This window comes from Sphaeramia orbicularis, chromosome 1, assembly GCF_902148855.1.
Source record: "Sphaeramia orbicularis chromosome 1, fSphaOr1.1, whole genome shotgun sequence".
NCBI lineage: Eukaryota > Metazoa > Chordata > Actinopteri > Kurtiformes > Apogonidae > Sphaeramia > Sphaeramia orbicularis.
In genome coordinates, this window is record NC_043957.1 from 46,876,546 (window position 1) to 46,898,714 (window position 22,169).

The following is a 22,169-nucleotide window of genomic DNA, read 5'->3' on the forward strand; positions in this document are numbered from 1 at the left end:
TAGATAGATAGATAGATAGATAGATATAGCTATAGATATATATATATATATATATAGATATATAGTTATATACTTGCAAATAAATGTGGGCAAAAAGCTGAAGATTTAATTCAACACAAGGAATGATTGGAAAAAGTGAATTTGAGCTGAGAAAGAAATCAGGTGTATTTTGACCAAACTGGTGTGAAAGTGACAAAGTGTATTCAATTAAATAAACATCCCCTTTGTTAAATGCGTCTTGAATTTTGACTGAGCCATGACACAGCTGCTCAGTTGTGGTCTCTAAACTGGTCTTGCATTGGTAAACTGGGACCAGTGAAAGTATGTGTCAGTAGTTCCTCAGCATCTGTTCAGAACCATGTAACCAGAGGAATCTTATGACCTTTACAGCGAAGGTGAAAGTACTGTTAGCCGTTTTAGCATTTCATCATAGCATTTGCTGCAAAAAACTTCAAAATGCGTCACCGTGTGTAATGAAACATTGTGAAAGTTGGTTGTAACCACATCATCCCCTTTGAGCAAGCATGACCTGTTCCAACATGTTCAACCACATTTCTTTGGAACTGGACCTGCCCCGCCCCCTTCTCATGCATGTTTACCTATATATGAGGCTCAGTGATGATGGGATTTCACAGGAGCTTCTTACTCACTTTGTAAAGGTAAGAGAGGGGATTTTATTTTTTAAAGATTCCTAAAAGCAACAGTTGTACTAGACTAACATGTCAGAATCTGCAGCAATATTCTATTCAGATTTTAAAAGTGATGGTGTCACTGAAAAGACAAATTACATATAATTCAGTGCTCTTTGTGGGTGTCCTTGTAATTGTGACCAACTGCTGACCAGCTGTTTTTATGGACACAGACTCATTTCAGTATTTCTTTTTAAGATATTTATTCATTTACCAAGGATAACTGATCAGCAGAAACGGAATAAAGTTGACTAAAAATCTAAACTCTGCATTCAGATTTAGAAGAAAGCAGCTTTAACCCTTTCATGCATGAATTAGGAGAACCTTAGTCGAGATTTCTTTTCCTGAGTGTTTTTATTCCTCTTTAGGCATGAAAAAAACAATGCGATTGAAAATTTTTTTTATGAACCTATTTTTCATGGTGTTACAAAAATGTCCACTCAGCTGGACACAGTGCATTTAACTTTTGAGGCAAAAAAACATGTATTTAAAACCCATCATCAGAAAGTGATATACTGTGTGAAAACTATGAAATAAAAAACATTTTTTCATGCAGCTAATCTGATGTTTTCTCACATTTCAACATACTCTAATATTAGTTATTACTCACTTTATGAAGATAATATGCAACAAAAAACAACTTTATATTGAGAAAACTGTTAATTACAGTCTAATAACAATTAGCAATTGATTTAAACTCAAACATGTTAGTGCAGATCAAGTTTCTCAACAACAGCAAAGTTGCAGTAATTGTATAAATTACAGTATATATGATGATGCACATGCCTCCACTGTGTTGGCTGATATGCAAATAAAACTGCGAAACCCATGAATAAACAAGAGAACAGCTGTAGAATAGCTGTCCACTGCAGTTAACACTATATATTACACTATATTATAATGTGCTTATTTTTTTTTATCTCCTTTTTATTCTTTTTTATCTTTTTTATTTTATTTATTCTGTATGTTGTATGCTTGTGGTTTATGGACCTGTGTCTGCAATAAAGTTTATTATTATGCATGAAAGGGTTAAACTGACAACATTCATTGCAGGCAATCATTTTAATAGTATTGAATAGATCTGTGTGTATTAAATTAATACACTCAGACCTATTCAAGCACAACCGCTATTCACACTATTCACCATTGATTCACAGTTGATCTAATCTCCTGAAAATGGTTATTGTTATTTTCCCTCCACTAGGATTCTTCTGCTTTCTATTGAAAATGGTGACTTACACAGTGACTGTGTTCACGGGTAACATTGCTGGTGCTACTACTTTCAACAACATCTTCATTAAACTGGTGGGCACAGATGGAGAAAGTGACCGCAAATGGCTTGTTGGCTTAAAAGGAGCTGCATCTTTCTACCAAGGGGCAGTAAGTCTGGAGTGTTCTTCTCCATGTTGTACAGCACATTAAGCATGCCTCCTCAGCTTTACATTTTGGAAGTTATCAGCGGGAACTAAAGTGTTAACAATGTAGTTGTAATTGTAAAAGATCACACAATGGATAAAGAATGAAATACCACTGTAGAGAAACTGATATAAACTCAGCAATATCTAAACATATATGTGTGTGCATGTGTGTAGAGTGTAGCTAAAGAACTGAATCGTAAATATAATACAAGCAACAAACACATAGGGATGGGAATCAATAAGAATTTAACAATTCTGATTCCATTATCGATTTTGCTTATCGATCCAATTCCTTATCAATTCTCTTATCAATTCTCATTGGGTGAAGGAATAAAAGAGCGGGTGTGTTTGCGTGAACTGTCTTTTATTACCTCTGCCAAGGAGGTTATGTTTTTGCCGGTGTTGGTTGGTTTGTCTGTCTTTCTGTGTGCAAGATAACTCAAAAAGTTATGGACGGATTTGGATGAAAATTTCAGGAAATGTTGATACTGGCAGAAGGAGGGGGGTGGGGGCACTGATTTACCTTGGCAGAGGTCTGCGCTCTCCGAGTGCTTTTCTAGTATTTCCATCTGTGCACAGAAAATCTAACATAAACAGTATGCACAAATAATAATAACAGATAACACCGGGACCGGTTTGGGGGGTGGAGGGGGGGTGCACAGTGAAAGCGAAACTAAGACACTTTACTAATTCCTCTCTGTCTCCTGTTGTTGTGCACCTCATTTCCTGTCCTCTACCATCAGAAACTTTTATTTGAGGTGACAGGACATTTGTTGCCTGCACCGGAACCGCCCTGGTGTTCGCTCTGCCGCTAGATTCACAAGTGTCGCTAAGTAGCACATCAAATACGTCACATTCCTGTAAATTAATCATATGCTGTGGACAAATGTTTGAGCATATTGAAGGGATTTTATCCTTCTGAAGAAATGGAAGCTTTGCAAGTATTACAAGTGTCCCCCGGTGTCGTCTTTTTGGAGCATTTCTGCCTTAACGCCATGTTGGCTATATTCTAAACCAAAACAATGCACCGTGCATGTGACGTCATCACGCATGCGCAATGAAGGCGGAATCGATAAGCAGAATCGTTAAGTAGGCAGGCAAACGATTCCAAGGAATCAAGCTGCTGGGAACCAGTTCTGAAAAAGAACCGGTTCTTGATTCCCATCCCTACATCATACATTCATCAGTGAGCAGCGTAATGCAGCCATTCAGGCATATATGTATGCAGTTACACCCAACATCACCAAAAAAAAAAAAAAAAAAAAAAAAAAAAAGGAAAGAAGCACAGCTAAGTCAACACATATAGGTTATTCAAAATCCGACGACTACACCTGACTCATTTAAAACTCTAATTTGCATTTCTCTAGCAATGTTCACCAAGATAAATCATTATGGTCTTCACAAATTTCCCATTTGCTCATTGTCTATCATTTTACACACATACATTCACTTAGAAATGCATTTCAGGTTCCTTTTTTTCTTTTTTTTTTTTCAACTATATTTATTGAACATTTTCAATGAACACAACAGACAGTATATCAATTCGTAACAGTCAATGCACAATCAAGAATGACATATCTGACTGTCAACACCCATCCCTTCCCACCCACCCAACCCACAGGCCAAAAAAATTAAATTAAATTAAATAATAAATAATAATAATAATAATAATGATAATAATAATAATATAATAATAATAATAATAATAATAATAATAATAATATTATTATTATTATTATTATTATTATTATTATTATTTATATATATATATATATATATATATATATATATATATATATATATATAATAACAATAAATAAATAAATAAATAAATAAGGAAAAACATAAAAGAAATAAAAAACAGAAACCATAAATAATGATAAAGGGACTCAAATCGTAAAAAAAAAAAAAAAAAAAAAAAAAAAAAAAAAAAAAAAAAAAAGGTAGTACAGTATACAGAAATAAGAGAAGAAAGGAAAAGACTACACATAATTTCTCATTCACTTTCCTCTCCTCTCCTTCCCTCTTTCTCAATGATGTTTAATCATCTATATTCTGAGGAAAATTTAACAGGTTCCTTTTTTTCTAAACCTTCTCTGTCTTTGCCTTAGGTGTCTACATTTAAACTGTGTTGCCCTCCTTCTATGGGAAAGCTCGTACTGATAGAGCTAGACAAACAGAGGCTCCCTTTGTTCCCAGAGGACTCCTGGTTCGTTGACAAAGTTGAAATCAAATCCCCAGAAGGAGAAATCTACAAGTTTCCCGTCTATAGATGGATCACTGACCGCAGCGTTCACCGATTCAGAGAAGGAACAGGTTTGTTAAAGCTTCTTTGCCCAATTCACTGCACCCACTAATGTAAACACAACAAAGTCATGTAAAATCTTGTCATGTCAAGTGTCATATGCTATTTATTTTGCAAACCTTGTTGGTACCTGTCTTTCCCAAAGCACTGAGAGTCATTGACGACAACCACCTTGGCAAGTACTCCAGGGAACAGGAGCTGAAAGAACGAGAGCGAGATTATCGGTGAATCTTTTATTTAAACTCATCAAAAATATATCTAAGTGAAAAAGTAGTGTTACACATGCAAAGATTTATTAACCCATAAAGACCCAGCACTACTTTTGTGTCAGTTCCTGAGTGAAATGTTTCTATATCTAGCCTTTCTGAAATGATTTATCACCATTTATAATAATATCATCTTGCATTTTATCAGTATAAATCAGGTATTTTCTTATATTTAATTTACTGGCAAAGTTGACGGGTTTTATATCAAAAACAGAAAACTGCAGAAAAAGTGGCTTTTTCAGTAAAAAAATCATTAACTGAACAATAACTAAGCATTTCCATCTACTGTTATCGGTTTTACTGCTGAATCAATGGTTGTAGAAGATGACGGTGTTTCCACGGTAACTATGGAGCCTCTGAACATCCAAATGGGTCAAATCTGATGACCATGCAAAGATAACAAACTGCATTTTACACCAATTACGTACATGTATTTATAGGATTAGTGGATGAACAGGTATTAAACAGTTTAGATCAGCAGATGCTTTTGGTCTTTTTGGGTTAAAGTGTATCGTACTCTGTTTTTCACAGCTGGGAAGTGTATGCAGAGGGAATTCCTCACTGCATGAAATCAGAAAACCCCCTATCTCTACCTTGTGAGGTCCGATTCTCCTTTACCAAGACTTCGGAATTTGCATTCACTGCCGCGGCTGGGTAAAGCACTTAGATTCTGTCACATATTAACGGATACTTTTTTTTTTTTTGACTAATCTATGTAATCTATCAAAATGATTACATGTGTCATAGTGTCAGGTTTCCCATTGTTTTTATTCTCTAGGCTGACAGAGCTGAAACTGAAGGGACTGGATAATTGCAAGAAGAATTGGACTAATATTGATGATATTAACAGAGTGTTCTGCTGCAATCGATCGGACATATCAGGTACTGTACGCTGCTAGTATGGTATTTCAGGTAGTTCCAGATACTATATGAATATTGATATAAATTGATATGTTTTATTGATAATTTCTAATAATAATAAGTAAATAAGTTTTTTTTACTTTGTGGATGGTGATACACTATAAACAAAACTTTAAGGATATTTTTAATATTTGGACTATTTTTTCAGTTGGGATTCTTGCACAGCCCTTTTTACTTTTTTGTGTGTGAATTGAAACACATTTTTTTTAATGACCAGACATAGTTTTATTAACAAATGGCAAAAATGACCCAAAAAAATCACACACACAAAAAAGAAATATCCATAATTTTTTGTTTGTAGTGTACATATCTTGATAGTTATGACAGAAATACAAGAACTACATGAGTAATATGTATCAGAAAGAGCCTGTTTACATGACCATAGAAAATTTGCTAATATAAGAATTGTAATAATGAGATGCATTCACATGCACTTGGTTTAGACCCTCCAGTCGTTTATCACATTTCCTTCAGATTATGTACATAGCAACAGTAGACTCAAACTTCCTGTTATTGTCTTCTGCGCACATTTGACTATGTAACTTCTTATTTCTACAATTTCAATTGTGCTTACACATGTGCAAATGTGAAAATATGAAATAAATCAGATTAACCTGTATATACCAGTCGCAGAAAAAAAATATTAAACCATCAAAAGTCATCAAAAACAATGATTATGCAATCAAATACTAACTCCTGTGTGTATCATGTGACTAAAACAGACAGAAAAGAAAACATGAAATGCCTAAAAACACTGTTTTTGGCAGTACAGTGCCATAGATATTGATGAAAGAACTGAAGTGATTTTGGTTATTATCAAGAAAACATAGAAAATGGTTAGATATCAGCTCTGAAATTAAACTCTTATGAGATATTTTTGTTGTTATCATTATATTTGTCCAAATAAATGTACCTTTAGTTGTACCAGACATTAAAATGAACAAGAAATTGAAGAAAACAAGGGGTGGTCTAATATTTTTTTCCGCAACTATATGCAATAAGATATTGGAGTATTGGGGAGAAATCTACATGTGTTAATCTGATTTATTTTATTTTATTTATTTTTTTTATAAAACAGATCAGATTGTGTTGTTTATATGATCACTTGAATAATCTGATAACTCGGATTATGAAGGGAGTATTGGTGTGCATGTAAACAGGTTCAATGTTGCATTTTTGGCTCTTGTCATGAGAAAACCTTCAAGAATTGTCTAAAAGTTACCCCTTAACAGCTGAGAGCTATCCTCTACAACCCTACAACTACCTTTTTCAGATTATGTCCAAGAACACTGGAAGGAAGACGCTTTTTTCGGCTACCAGTACCTAAATGGAGTGGACCCCGTGTTGATTAAACTCTGCACAGCCCTGCCAGATAACTTCCCTGTCACTGATGCCATGGTCTTCCCTGATTGTAAAACTACCTTGGCAAAGGAAATGCAGGTGATTGTCTCATGAGTTTTATTGAAACAGTCTTTTTTTGATTTGATCTTCTTATTACCTCTGCCAGGAGGTATTGTGATCACTTTGCTTTGTGTGTTTGTTTGGTTATGTTTATGTTTATGCATTTGGCAGACGCTTTTTTCCAAAGCAAAAAAAAGTGTTTGTGTGCGTGTTTGTTTGTTAGCAACTATTACAAAACTATTCCAACCATCTTTACCAAATTTTACCCACAGATAGGCATAGGCCCTGGGACAAACCCATTCAATTTTGGGCCAAGTAGGCCAAAGTTCAAGGTCACAGCAAGGTCACAAAATCTCAAATTTTCCTATCTCTCATCATTGAGCAATTTTTGAAAATTCTGTTATGGAAAAAATAACACTCTAATAATTTGTCTTCAATAAAGAAGGGTCAGTTCAAGCGTTCAGCGTCTTCAAGGAAGAAAGTTTATCGGAGCTCCAAAAAACGGTATACAGATCAGAAAGAGGCTGACGCTGTCTGTCTGAGAGTACGAAAAATCAACGGAGTTTCTGTGTCTTATACCCACGAGAGAGAGACCCAGAACTCAGAGATAAGGGTTCTCTGAGTGTCTGTGAGATCTCAATTTTACCCCCCCCCCCCCGCCAAGTGTCACACGGGCCTGTGACTTAAACACAACAGATAAGAAAGGTCATAAAAGGTTACGAATTTACAGGTGCCATAAACTACAAAGAAAGTCATCCAATCTTATGTGGTCTGTGCAAAGACACAGGGAATAGATGTAAAAGTCTATGTGACAAATAGAATGCATGCAAATATATAGAGAATACATGCAACTTCCTCTACTATTCACAAAAAATTCAAAACAACTCAGATTAGCCTCCAATTTGATACACCTGTAGTTTATAACAATATCTTATATCTGGCACAAAATTGTCCACATCCACTGTGGAATGTGGACTCTGTGGACATTTCAATTTAACATTGAAAATCCCATTTACGACACGTTTTTCATTATAACTGAACAAATATTGATTGGAATTTAATATAATTTGACATACACATGACTGGTACCAAGCTTCAACTTGTTTGCTGTATGGAACAACCTTGAAACTGTTTAATTTAAAAAGAAATAGTCGATCCACACATGCACACCATTCGGGGTGCTTGGCGGAGGTTTGCGTTCTCTGAACACTTGTTTTAATCATGCATTTCCACGATAAATTAAAAAAATTGGGCGACACGGTGGTGCAGTGGATAGCACTTGCAAGAAGGCCCTGGGTTTGATTCCAACACCAGTCGATGGGGGTGGGACCTTGCTGTGTGGAATTTGTATATTCTCCCGGTGTCTGCGTGGGTTCTCTCCGGGTACTCCGGCTTCCTCCCACCATCCAAACACATGCACTGATAGGTTAGTGTAAATTACCCATAGGTGTGAATGTGAGAGTGATTGGTTGTTTGTCTCTACAGTCACGGAAAAAATTGTTAGACCATCAAAAGTCACCAAAAACAATGGTTATGCAATCAAGCACTAACTCCTGTGTGTATCATGTGACGAAAACAGACAGAAAAGAAAACATGGAATGCCTAAAAGCACTGTTTTTGTCAGTGCAGTGCCATAGATACTGATGTAAGAACTGAGGTGATTTTGGTTATTATCAAGAAAACATGGAAAATGGCTAGATATCAGCTCTGAAATTAAACTCTTACGAGCTATTTTTGTTATCATTATATTTCTCTAAACAAATGTACCATTAGTTGTACCAGGCATTAAAATGAACAATAAATTGAAGAAAACAAGGGGGTGGTCTAATAGTTTTTTCCGCGACTGTATAAGTCAGCCCTGCGATGAACTGCTGACATGTCCAGGGTGTACTCCGCCTTTGCCCATAAGTAGCTGAGGTAGTTCTCCAGCAGCTCCCATGACCCTAGTGAGGATAAAGTAGGTTCAGATAATGTATGAATGAATTTGAAAATTGAAGTGGGCTTTTTGCATTTACATGTCTAATTTGATCAGTGTAATATCATGTCTATCATTTCTAACAGAACGGCAACATTTTCCTGCTCGACTACAAGAATTTGGATGGAGTAAAAGCAAACATCATCAATGGGAAGCTGCAGTATCTGATGGCTCCTCTGGTCCTCCTCCACAAAACCCCTGAAAACAAACTGGTGCCTGTTGCCATTCAGGTCAGATTAAAGTTCAAATAGGAAGAAACCCTAAACCTGCAATGCTCAATAGTTTTTTTAGCCTCAGTGGGCAAAAATTCCATGATCACCTTTCTGCATATTGTATTTCAAGTGGTCTGAGAGGATGCAAGTCTTCTGCATCTGCTCATTGCTTGTGCTTTCAGGAGAAAATATAGTCAGTGATGCAGGTTTTGTGTAATTATAGGTGGTCTATGATAGGTAGGGTTATAAATATGTGACTCATAGCTGTAGAGTCAGCTGGAAAGTCAGTTTGTGACCAAAGGGTCGCCAGTTTGATTCCATGGACTGGCAGAAAACGTTGTTGGCTGATGTGCCCTTGCCTAAGGCACTCGATCCCCCATTTGCTCCCAGGCGCCTGATATGGGAAGCCCGCTGCTCCTAGTCTGCATGTGTGGTGTGTTCCTGCATGTTCTAAGGATGGGTTAAAAGCAGTTAAATTTAAAATGTTAAATTTATGTTAAAAAGTTAAATTTCAGTGTGTGGTGCATGTATGCCAACAATAAAGAATCTTAATCTTATTACTACTTCTGGTGATAATTCCCCATGACTTCAGCTCCTTCAGTTAGAGTGATTTAGTGTTACAGTTTTATATAAGAACACCAAAACTGTACCATAAAAAAACAGGAAAATTAGCAAGTCAGTGGTTCATCTATTACAGTGTTTTTCAACCTTGGGGTCGGGACCCCACGTGGGGTCACCTGGAATTCAAATGGGGTCTCCTGAAATTTCTAGCAATTGATAAAAATAAAAACTTACTAATAAAAATATATGGTGAGTTGACAGAGACAATCCCTATCCATAAAAGACATGACAAACTGTGAAGCTGAAACTGAAGCACTGTGGTACTGTTTATCTTTCAAATGTTCATTGTGGTGGGTTTCAGATGCTGCAGCTCTTTCATAATTCATAGTTTGAGTTCTTGTTTGTTCAGTATTAATTGTCAGCCTTGTAAATCCAAGCTGGACTGACTGTACATATCCTGACCAAGGAAAATCAAATTCTCACTTTGTGCAGTAATCTACACCTGGCTTTTCTGCCTCCGTCCATAATAATATACATTATATAGACTAAATGTCGTCTAAAATTATGTTTTATTTGCAACATAGTTTAGAAAACTATTATATGATCAAAAACAAATTCATTTCAGCAAAAAAAAAAAAAAAAGTCTCTGTTTTGAATGCCTGGGGTGGCCAGAAATTTGTGATGTTAAAATGGGGTCACAAGCCTGAAAAGGTTGGGAACCACTGATCTATTAGGACAGAATGGCACAAGTTATTTGTTTTCATTATTTATTGTTTGGATTGGTTTTCCAGAAGAGAGAAGAGAGTAAATTCATAAGCATTGTCATTTATAAACAAAATATATTATAATCTTTTGGATGAATTAACCAAAAATCAAACTCAATCAGTGGAAAGCAGTGTTATCTAGTGGCTCTTATTGCATTCCTCCACAAAAGAAATGATGAAAAACCGACACCACTTGCCATTCCAGTGAGATTAGCATTCAAATGTAATGAATATTCAGATCAGAGTACTGATTCTCTTGTCATGGCTAATGTTAAAACTATGTTTATTCAATCAGTTCCTTTTGTTGTCCTGCAGCTGAAGCAGTGTCCAGCTGATGACAACCCAATCTTTCTTCCTACTGATGATGAGTACGACTGGTTGTTGGCCAAGATTTTTGTGAGAAGTGCAGATTTCAATGAGCATCAGCTTAACGCTCATCTCCTGCGTACTCACCTACTGGCTGAGGTTTTTTCAGTGTCACTGCTCCGCAATGTACCCATGGTGCATCCTCTGTACAAAGTAAGAAAATAACATACAGGGATAAAAACTGATTCAATAAAAGGTATTTGTGTTATTAACACTGGGTTACAAAAAAATGTTTTTTGCAAGTTGTCTAGGTTTTTTCAACTGAATTAGGACCATTTTGCACCGCTAAATCCAAAAATGACATCTGTTTTTCTCAATCAGGTCAGGTTTTTTTGCTAATTTGATTTTGAAAAATTTGATCTTCTCACAAAATTGATTACATTTTTGTGACTTTATCAGTTGATTTTCTATATAGTTCTCACCCAAAATAGGTTTTAAGAGAAAAAACTCATTTTCTAACAGGATTCCTGTTAGGTACAATGGTGTATTCACCGCAGATGTAGCAGAATACGTCAGGCTTATTTTTGCAAGATCTTCTAGTCGAAGCCATTTCATTCACCTGTAATATTAAAAAAACTGTTAATCATAAATTGGCAAAAGTAAAATCTTCAGAACTCGTTTATTGCAAGAAATATGAAAGAATTTTGTATCATATGATGTGAAAATGCCCAAAAATGCAAGCAAAAATGTTAAAAAGCCAATATGTAGCATAGTTCAGAAAGCTGACCTGATTGAGCAAAATTAATGTGATTTTTGGATTCAGCACAGCAAAATTATCCTACATCAGCTCAAAAAACTTAAACAATAAATTTGTTGTTGACCAGTGTAATAGACGTCAGTCTTTCCTTTCCTTCGTCTGTCTTTAGCTCCTCATCCCTAACACTCGCTACACGCTGCAAATCAACTACTTAGCTCGACTTCTCCTTATATCCCCAACTGGAGTTTTCACTGAGGTAAAGGATCATGAGTAAACATTCACAGTATTAAAAAAGTTTTTTTTTTTTTTTTTTTTTTTTTTTTTAGCAATTTCAAGTATATTCATTTTACATATGTCTGTTTTTTAGTTTGCATCTTCTGGTGGAGAGGGTATGATGACAATCCTGAAAAGGTCATTGTCCTCCATGACCTACACCTCCCTCTGTATCAAAGACAGCATTGCTCATCGAGGGCTGGAAAATGTACCAAACTACTACTACAGGGATGACGGGCTCAAGCTCTGGGATATCATCGAAAGGTACTATTGATAACTTTTTAACATATGTTTGATTCATAGTGTATTAACGCAGAATCATGTTGGTATTTGTGGTGGACAGATATAAAGTTCAACTCTAAAAATTATACAAATGATTTTCGATCACTTTTGACAGAGACTTACTAATTCTTTTCTTTTCTTTTCTTTTCTTTAACAGATATAATGTAATCATCATATTCTACTTGGATATTCTAAATCTTTTTCCAAATTGTGCATTTTCTGATTCAGACATATTGGGATGGGCCAATATTATTTGAGGTTAATGCATTATATCAAAAGGTGTCAGTGAACTCACAGTATCAACATTTCTTAAAGGTTTGTGAATAAACTACTCAGTCACTACTACAAGACTGACGCTGAAGTCGTGCAAGACTGTGAACTGCAGAAGTGGATTCAGGACATTTATGAACATGGATTCCTTTCTCAAGAATGCACAGGTGGACTTACACAAAAGTTTATCCTCGTGACAAATCAAAGGAAAAACCTGATAGAGTGGTCTTTTAGAAGGTGACAATCCCCCTCTGGATTATGAGGGAGACACTGAATAGACTGATGAGTATGAAAATGATGTGAATCGCAGTTGCCAGATCCCAATCTGAACATGTACTAAGGTTTTGGACCAGTTTATGTGGCAGCACTCTACACCACCATTATATTTTCGAAGAACAGTCAGTGTTCATCCCTCAGAGTTCACAGATCAGTAGAATCAATGCCAAGATGCACTGAAGCTGTTCTGGACAAGGTGGTAGATCAGCAGCTCATTAAGACACTTAACATTAGTTTTCCTTTAATTTGTCACTTGGCTATAGATAAATCAAACATATATTTATTTCAGTTGGCTGTGTGATGTTCACTATTTGTAAATTTTCAGGAATTCCACACAGATTTACCACTGTGGCTGAGATGGTCAAGTTTGTCACCATGGTCATTTTTACTTGTTCGTGCCAACATTCAGCTGTGAACAATGGACAGGTAAATCTTGTAATGTCCAATATATTTTGTTTAAAGGTGGGGTGCGAGATGTTTTCCTGGAGCATGTTTTATTATATTGCTTAAAATCCCCTTCACACCCCGATTAGAACCAATTAATTAAATGCTCTAACACAAAAATAAAAAAAATTTAGTCACCTGTGGAAGGGACAGGACTGAAAAAACACCATCCAATCATTTTGAGTGCCCAATCGAAACCATTGAACGGTGATATGTCTATCAAACTCATCTGTCATTTGTCCCTACCCCCTACCCCCTTTGCACGAACCAAGGTTATAATAGTTTTGGATTTTTCATTATAGTTTAGTTTTGACTTTTTTTCTCTAATTCAGTTCGTTTTACTTAGTTTTTAGAGCAGGTTTCCTAGTTTATATTAGTTTTTGTTATTTTCTAAATGCTTAGTTTCAGTTTAGTTTTATTATATCTTTTATCTTCTTTGCCGTTGAATTCAAATAAATCCCAGATAGAACTCTGCTGCTTTCTACCAACTTTAGTCTCTATGTTTCCAGGTAGAAGGGGGACGAAAACCTGACTCTAAACGACAAGTGACAAGAAGTGACGGACCATTAAATATCATATGGCGCCTGCAGCTAAAATTGCTTGAGAGAAATAAATCAATTTCATATCAATCCGACACTGACAAAGACGAAAACGAAGGGAATTTTATCCATGATTTTTATACGTTTTAGTTAGTTTTGTAAGCACACAATACAGTTTCAGTTAGTTATCTTTTTTTCTTTTAATTCTAGTTTTTATTTATTTATGTTAACAAAAATGTTTTTACAATTCTAATTTTCATCTTTTCGTTAGTTTTCGCTAACAATAACAACCTTGACGCAAACCCCTCTTCGTGCATGAATCATGCATTTTCAGAGGCTTGGAGCACTTGTTCAGGAAATGAAGTCAGAGCCAGAGCTTGGCTATATTAGCTATAATAGGACGGAAAGTTCACCGGCAAACTGTTTTGTTACTAACATAAATCACTAGGAAATGTAACATTTGCCAGATAGGTTTAGAACTGGGGCTGTTCTGTAAGAGCGGGGGTGCTGGAGGAGACTGGATGAGGTATGCATGGACCAGGGCTGCTGGAGCCGGGTGAATTATTGCCGTGCAGCGCTAGTGAACCCTCGAGAACAAGCATTGCGCGTGCCAGTACTCTGGAGGCGTGGCTTCAGGGGGATGTCTGAAGATGGGATGTAAAAACATGTAGAAAAAGTCTTGTTAGAAAGTACACTGAACAAAAATATGAATGCACCACTTTTGTTTTTGCTCCCATTTTTCATGAGCTGAACTCAAAGATCTAAAACTTTTTCTGTATGCACATAAGGTTTATTTCTCTCAAATATTGTTCACAAATCTGTCTAAATTTGTGTTAGTGAACACTTCTCCTTTGTTGAGATAATCCATCCACCTCACAGGTGTGGCCTATCAAGATGCTGATTAGACAGCAGGATTATTGCACAGGTGTGCCTTAGGCTGGCCACTCTAAAATGTGCAGTTTTATCACACAGCACAATACCACAGATGTCACAAGTTTTGAGGGAATATGAAATCGACATGCTGACTTCAGGAATGTCCAGCAGAGCTTTAGCCTGTGAACTGAATGTTCATTTCTCTACCATAAGCCATCTCCAAAGGTGTTTCAGAGAATTCATGAAGAAGACTGTGAGGAAAATGGTGGTCACACCAAATACTGACTGGTTTTCTGACCCCCCTGGACCACCCAATACAGTAAAAGTGCACATTTTAGAGTGGCCTTTTATTGTGGCCAGCCTAAGGCACACCTGTGCAATAATCCTGCTGTCTAATCAGCATCTTGATATGCCACACCTGTGAGGTGGATGGATTATCTCAGCAAAGGACAAAGGAGAAGTGCTCACTAACACAGATTTAGACAAATTTATGAACAATATTTGAGAGAAATAGGCCTTTTGTGTTCGTAGAAAAAGTTTTAGATCTTTGAGTTCAGCTCATGAAAAATGGGAGAAAAAACAAAAGTGTGGCATTTATATTTTTGTTCAGTGTATATAATCATGCTGCCTTAGATGTACAGTGTCTTTGGCTTTAGTTGGCTTTAAAAAGTTCAGCATCATGATCATCATAAAATTATAATTCATTCATCTACTGCAGTATGACTACGGTGGCTGGATGCCCAACACTCCCATCTCCCTGCAACTTCCTCCACCCACCACTAAGGGGACAGCCAGTGAAGAAATGATGCTGAAGACACTTCCAGATGTCAACACAACTGCACAGGGCATGGCTACTGTGTGGTTACTCAGCAAGCAGTCCTCGGACTTTGTAAGTACCCCAAAACATCCAAAAAAAAAAAAAAAAGAGTATAAACAGAACTGTGCAAAAGCCTCAGGCAGCCTTTAGCTATCATCACACGTATGCATTTCCCAGTCTTCTAGTAATATATGTACAACTGGAACACACAGCAAATATGTAAATAGCATTAACCCTTTCATGCATAGTGGTCACTACAGTGGACAGCTGTTCTCTTGTATATACATGGTTTTTTTTTTTGTTTTAGTTCCATATCAGCCAACACAGCGGACACTCACTCTGCAAAAATCTAACTCTGACCAAGTGTATTTTTCTCATTTCTCGTCCAAATATCTCATCACACTTAAAATCAGACAGAAAGAGGAACTTTTCAGTGAGATATAAGAACTGATTTATAGACAACAGATCTGGAAGATCTTACCAAGATCATTTTCACTTGTTCCGTTGGCAGATTTTTTTTTACTTGAATTAAACAAAAAAAATGTTACTCTGTAGGTGATTCTGTCTTATTTTAAGTGTGATGAGATATTTTGACTAGAAATGAGAAAAATACACTTGGTAAGATTTACATTTTTGCAGTGCATGCACCATTCCATACACTGCAATTCATACTGTTACTGTAACTTTGCTGTTCTTGATAAACCTGATCTGCACTAACATGTTTGAGTGTAAATCAGTTGCTTGTTATTGTTATTAAACTGTAATTAACAGGGGTTTTTTTTATGGGTTTTTTTTGCATATTATCTCCATGAAGTGAGTAATGACTAGTATTAGTGTATGTTAAAATGTGAGAAAACATCAGATTATCTGCATTAAAAATGTTTTTATTTCATAGTTTTCACACATTATATCAGTAAATATGTTTCTTTGCTTCAAAATTTAAATATATGGCATCCAGCTGAGTGGACATTTTTGGAAGTCCATGAAAAATGGGTTCATAAAAACAATTTCAATCGCATTGTTTTTTTAATGCCTCGAGGAATAAAAACACTCACGAATAAAAATCTTGATTAAGGCTCTTATAATTCATGCATGAAAAGGTTAAAAACAATATGAATATTGTAGAGGTGATATGGGATCATCTGGACAGAGAAAAGGATAAAAGACCATGAAATTCTCTAATATAACACGATGTAATATAACACAAGACTATTTAACCCATAAGGACCCAATGTGACTTTTGTGGCAGTTCCCAAATGATTTTTCTCTGTATTTAACCTGTTTCTAATTGATTTATCACCATTTATTACAATATTATTCTCAGAATTTTGCATTTTTTCCAGTAAAAATCATGTATTTTTCTATATTTAATTCACTGATCATGTAGATTTTCATAAAAGCTCAAGAGAACATTCAAAGGTTGTTCAATAAAAACAGAAAAACATTAAGAGAAAGTGACTTTTCAATAAAATATATCATTACCTGAACATGAAAGAAGCATGTCCATCCACTGTTATTGATCCAACTCCATGGGTTTTACTGGTGAATTAATGTTATAGAAGATGGCGGCATTTCTACGTTCACTACGGAGCCTGTGAACGTCCCAGTGGGTCAAATCTGATGACCATGAAAAGACGACAAACTGTATTTTACACCAATTATTTTATTTTTGAATTAGTGGATCAATAGTTTAGATCAGTAGATGATTTTGGTCAATGGTGGATGTTTGGGTCTTTATGGGTTAAGAAAACATCCACACTGGAAAAAATGTAAATCTTACCAAATGTATTTTTCTCAATTCTAGTCAAAATATCTCATCACACTTAAAATAAGACATAATCACCTAGAGACTAAGTTTTCAGTGAGACATAAGAACTTATTTTTAGACAATAGATCTTGAAAATCTTATTTCGAGAAATCTTACCAAGGTCATTTTCATTTGTTTCATTGGCAGATTTTTTTTTAACTTGAATTAAGCAAAAAAATCTTGAATTAAGTTAAAAAAAAATTGCCAATGGAACAAGTGAAAATGATCTTGGTAAGATTTCTTAAAATAAGATTTTCAAGATCTATTGACTAAACATAAGTTCTTATATCTCACTGAAAAGTTACTCTTTAGGTGATTATGTCTTATTTCAAGTGTGATGAGATATTTTGACGAGAAATGAGAAAAATACACTTGGTAAGATTTGGATTTTTGCAGTGCAGACTGCCAACCCAAGAGAGCTGAAGATTTTTTTGTTAGGTATAAAGAAACACATGTTAAAACCTGCAAAAATAACAAAGCTAAAGGCTGCCTTAGACTTTTGCACAATACTGCCAATCGTATTAATACTCATTTACTTTTTACTACAATTATTGAACATAAAAACAAGCATTTTTTTTCCACTGTCATTGATCCAACTCCATGGGTTTTACTGGTGAATCAATGTTATAGAAGATGACAGTGTTTCTACATTCACTACGGAGCCTCTAAACATCCAAATGAGTCATATCTGATTTCATGAAAAGATGACAAACTGTATTTTACACCAATTATTTACATGGTTAGATAGAATTAGTGGATCAACAGTTTAGATCAGTAGATGATTTTGGTCGATGGTGGATGTTTGGGTCTTTATAGGTTAAGAAAACAACCACACTGGAAAAAATGTAAATCTTATCAAGTGTATTTTTCTCAATACTAGTTAAAATATCTCATCACACTTAAAATAAGACATAATCACCTAAAGAGTAACTTTTCAGTGAGATATAAGAACTTATTATTGGAGAACAGATCTTGAAAAACTTATTTCGAGAAATCTTACCAAGATCATTTTCACTTGTTCCATTGGCAGATTTTTTTTTTTTTACTTGAATTAAGCAAAAAAATCTTGAATTAAGCAAAAAAATCTTGACTTAAGATAAAAAATTGCCAATGGAACAAGTGAAAATGATCTTGATAAGATTTCTTGAAATAAGATTTTCAAGCTCTATTGTCTAAACATAAGTTCTTATATCTCACTGAAAAGTTACTCTTTAGGTGATTATGTCTTATTTCAAGTGTGATGAGATATTTTGACGAGAAATGAGAAAAATACACTTGGTAAGATTTGGATTTTTGCAGTGCAGACTGCCAACCCAAGAGAGCTGAAGATTTTTTTGTTAGGTATAAAGAAACACATGTTAAAACCTGCAAAAATAACAAAGCTAAAGGCTGCCTTAGACTTTTGCACAATACTGCCAATCGTATTAATACTCATTTACTTGTTGAAAGAAGGTGGATATGTCACTAAGGCAAGACTAGGCACTGTGGACTCCTGAAAAACACCTACATCTTTCTGAGCCATTGAGTCAATAGATGAGTTTACATGGTCTTCCGTCATTGATTTTGCTTTGGTATCAAATAAGAGGCCTTGTTTTAAATATTAATTTAACCCATAACGACCCAGTGTTACTTTATAAGTTTTTCTCCATATTTAACATTTCCTAAGTGGTTTATCACCATTTATTATAGTATTATCCTCTACATTTTTGCGTTTTTTTCAGTGGAAATAAAAGCTCAAATTAAAGCTGAGGAATATAATATCAGAAACAGAGAAACTGAAGAAAAAGGGACTTTTACAGAAAAGATATCAATTATTGAACATAAAAACAAGCATTTTTTTTCCACTGTCATTGATCCAACTCCATGGGTTTTACTGGTGAATCAATGTTGTAGAAGATGATGGTGTTTCCACGGTAACTACGGAGTCTCTGAACGTCCAAATGGGTCATATCTGATGACAATGAAAAGATGAATAACTGTATTTTACGCCAATTATTTACCTGTATTGATAGGATTAGTGGTACAGAAATAATTTAGATCAGTAGATGCTTTTGGTTACCGGTTGGTGTTTGGGTCGTTACGGGTTAAAGTAAATATAATTTGTTTAATCAGCAAAATGTATAAATGGTAAAGGCTGTGACAAAACCAGTTTGACCTCTGCTCTCAGTTAAATGTATGTTTTTCATTATACAGGGTCATGTAATGCATTACTAATAATATATTTTTAGATAAAAGACATTCCTGTTAAAAAAAAAAAAAAAAAAACACTTCCTGCAGCTGTAAACTGTATTTAATCATTCTTTTCTCACTAGGTCCCTCTCGGCCAATACCCGGAGGAACAGTTCACCGAGGAGATTCCTCAAAGGATGATCAAGGATTTTCAGGGAGAGCTTGAAGCATTTAGTATAACAATCAAAACCAGAAACAAGTGTTTGGAGATTCCATATACATACTTGGATCCAAAGGAAGTGGAAAACAGTGTGGCCATTTAAAGGATGTTATCCGCAGAGCTGTTACTCAAATTCAGCTTCACATCTACGAAGAGACAAAGAGAATTATTGAAAAGAAAGTACTACAGTGTGATCACGTAAACTGATGCATACTCTTATACACTGTCGTCCATAACATTGGAATAATTCTGTTTTCAGACATATTCCTCTTTTTATTCCTATACACATCAGTAATCACCTTTGACCAGGTACAATGATTACACACCGAGTCCCGGTTGTACTTCATCTATCGAGAATAAATTACATTATCACTATCATCTCATGAGAAGTAGAGGGGAAAATATTTTATTTAAACTTTATGCTTCATTTTCACCTGGCAGAAGTATTCTGTAATGTATTTCTTTCATGTACTGTAGATGCTTTATTTTTAGTTGCAGCCTTTATTTTTGAAATAATCAAAACACTTCTCTAAATAAACACATTACATAAGAAAAAAACCCTCACTGGTCTCTATAATGAGTACGAATTATTTTAGTTTCTTTCTGCAGTAATTACTTAATAATTCTTTAAAATATAAATTCTTTTTTCGTTCGTTCTTTGATGATTAAGAACATGCGCACTGTAAAAGACCATCACACCTATCTATCTATCTATCTATCTATCTATCTATCTATCTATCTATCTATCTATCTATCTATCTATCTATCTATCTATCTATCTATCTATCTATCTGTCTGTCTGTCTGTCTGTCTGTCTGTCTGTCTGTCTGTCTGTCTATCTATTATACTAACTTATCAATATCTTTAACATCCATCCATCCATCCTCTATCCATCTATCCATTTATCATACTAACTTATCAATTGCTTTAAAATCCATCCATCCATCCATCCATCCATCCATCCATCCAATCAACCAACCAACCAGGACAGGAACAGGAACAGCGCTGGCTATGAACCGCCATTTTTAAAACTACAACCAGCAGGTTTTTAGTCTGAAAAGAGAATTATGGATGCTAAAAACAAGCAGCAGTGGACTGAAGGTGCAGACCCAGGGCTTTCTGGCACTGCATTCTGATGCTTTAGTCAAAAACTGATTGTGGTTATTTTTCAAGGCCCTGGGAGACAGGTAGAGTGACTGCACCAATCCATTCACAGAGCTACTATTTTGAAGCCAGTAATTTGCAATTTGTTTATCACCATGTCAGCTTTTTGGGGCTGGAAATGACCATATTTGGACAAAAGGGACGGACGTGCAGGAGCCTGAGGGATCAGAGGTGAAATAATACTAAGCACTAGCATACTGACCTAATGTTAATCTATCTGTCTGTCTGTCTGTCTGTCTATCTATCTATCACTTTTATTAGACTAATTTATCAATAGGTTTAATATCCATCCATCCATCCATCCACCCAGGTTGCTGGAGCCTATCCCAGTTACCTACAAGTGAAGGCGGGGAACATCCTGGACGTGTCACCAGTTCACTGATGGGCTAACATATACACTTGAACATAGTTTCTTTAAAGTAATAAACCTTCTTGAAGCAGCATTTGAACTGGATATGTTGGCTGTTGTATTTATTTGAAAGTAATACCACCCCCTCAGGGCATAACCTTTGGCTACACAGGCTAGCTTTGACAAATATACCAAAAACAAAGCTGAAAAATCAATGTTGTACTTCTTCTTGTGACGGTGTTCTAGGGGTGTCCTTGTGTGCAATGCCATGGGTAGTTCCAGCAGCACATGGTTGTTTTTCCCAGAACTAAGTGTCTATAACTAACACTCATCACTTCTGTACCCAGCTCTTCTCATTAAGACAGATGCTAATGTCCCGTGAAGGCAAATGCCGCTGCATCATCAGTAAACACACAGCTCCTGTCAGCCAGAGAGCCTCTCTGCTCCATTGTGAATCAATGAAGTCTCCAAACAAGAGAAAGTTATAGATTACCTGAGGTTACAAGACTAAGCAAATGGGAATCGCAAAATGAGATTAATTGCCCACAAATGGCAGGCTGAGATGTATTGCTAGCTTCGAGGCAAATTGTTGCAGCACAGGTCTTACCTGTTTCACATTTAATTTTATTTCAGGGTGTTACATACTGTATGTAATATCACCCATAAAACCTAATGGGACATGAGCAACATTTAACACAGAATCGCAATATTATTTAACAAGGTTAAAATAAATTTCATGGGTAATACAACATGTGACCAAACTGACATATTGGCATTTGGAGAAGCAACAGGTGAACATAGACTCATAGTGACTATCACATTTTTAAACTAAATCGGAATCTCTTCTCTTTGTTACAACATTGGCAACTATAGACTTCTCTGCATTATGTGTAATAAGCTTGTCGCTGAGAATTATTGTCACTAACCCCATTTACTGCCTAGGAGGAGGGAAAGAAAGGACTGTGTCTAAATCATTTAGGAGTCAGTGTCCTGTAACGTTACCTTGACTGGTAACTTTCACTTCAGCAGTTGCAGACAGGAATATGAAGAGAACAGGCTTTTTACGAAACCTTCAAATTAAATCTTACACATGTGTGGTTATGGGTTTGTC

At 35.6% G+C, this 22,169-nt stretch overlaps 1 protein-coding gene across 1 annotated transcript; it reads left to right on the forward strand.

Moving 5' to 3' along the window:
• Window positions 1-579: 579 nt before the first annotated feature.
• On the forward strand, window positions 580-21,635 carry LOC115429505 (hydroperoxide isomerase ALOXE3-like). The gene is made up of 15 exons (XM_030149017.1): window positions 580-659; window positions 1,894-2,069; window positions 4,219-4,423; window positions 4,558-4,636; window positions 5,210-5,332; window positions 5,457-5,560; window positions 6,873-7,039; window positions 9,062-9,205; window positions 10,828-11,031; window positions 11,745-11,831; window positions 11,943-12,112; window positions 12,446-12,567; window positions 13,002-13,102; window positions 15,251-15,421; window positions 19,469-21,635. Exons 2-15 carry the CDS (start codon window positions 1,917-1,919, stop codon window positions 19,646-19,648), a joined length of 2,010 nt encoding a protein of 669 aa, XP_030004877.1. The 5' UTR covers window positions 580-659; window positions 1,894-1,916; the 3' UTR covers window positions 19,649-21,635.
• The last annotated feature ends 534 nt before the right edge of the window (window positions 21,636-22,169 follow it).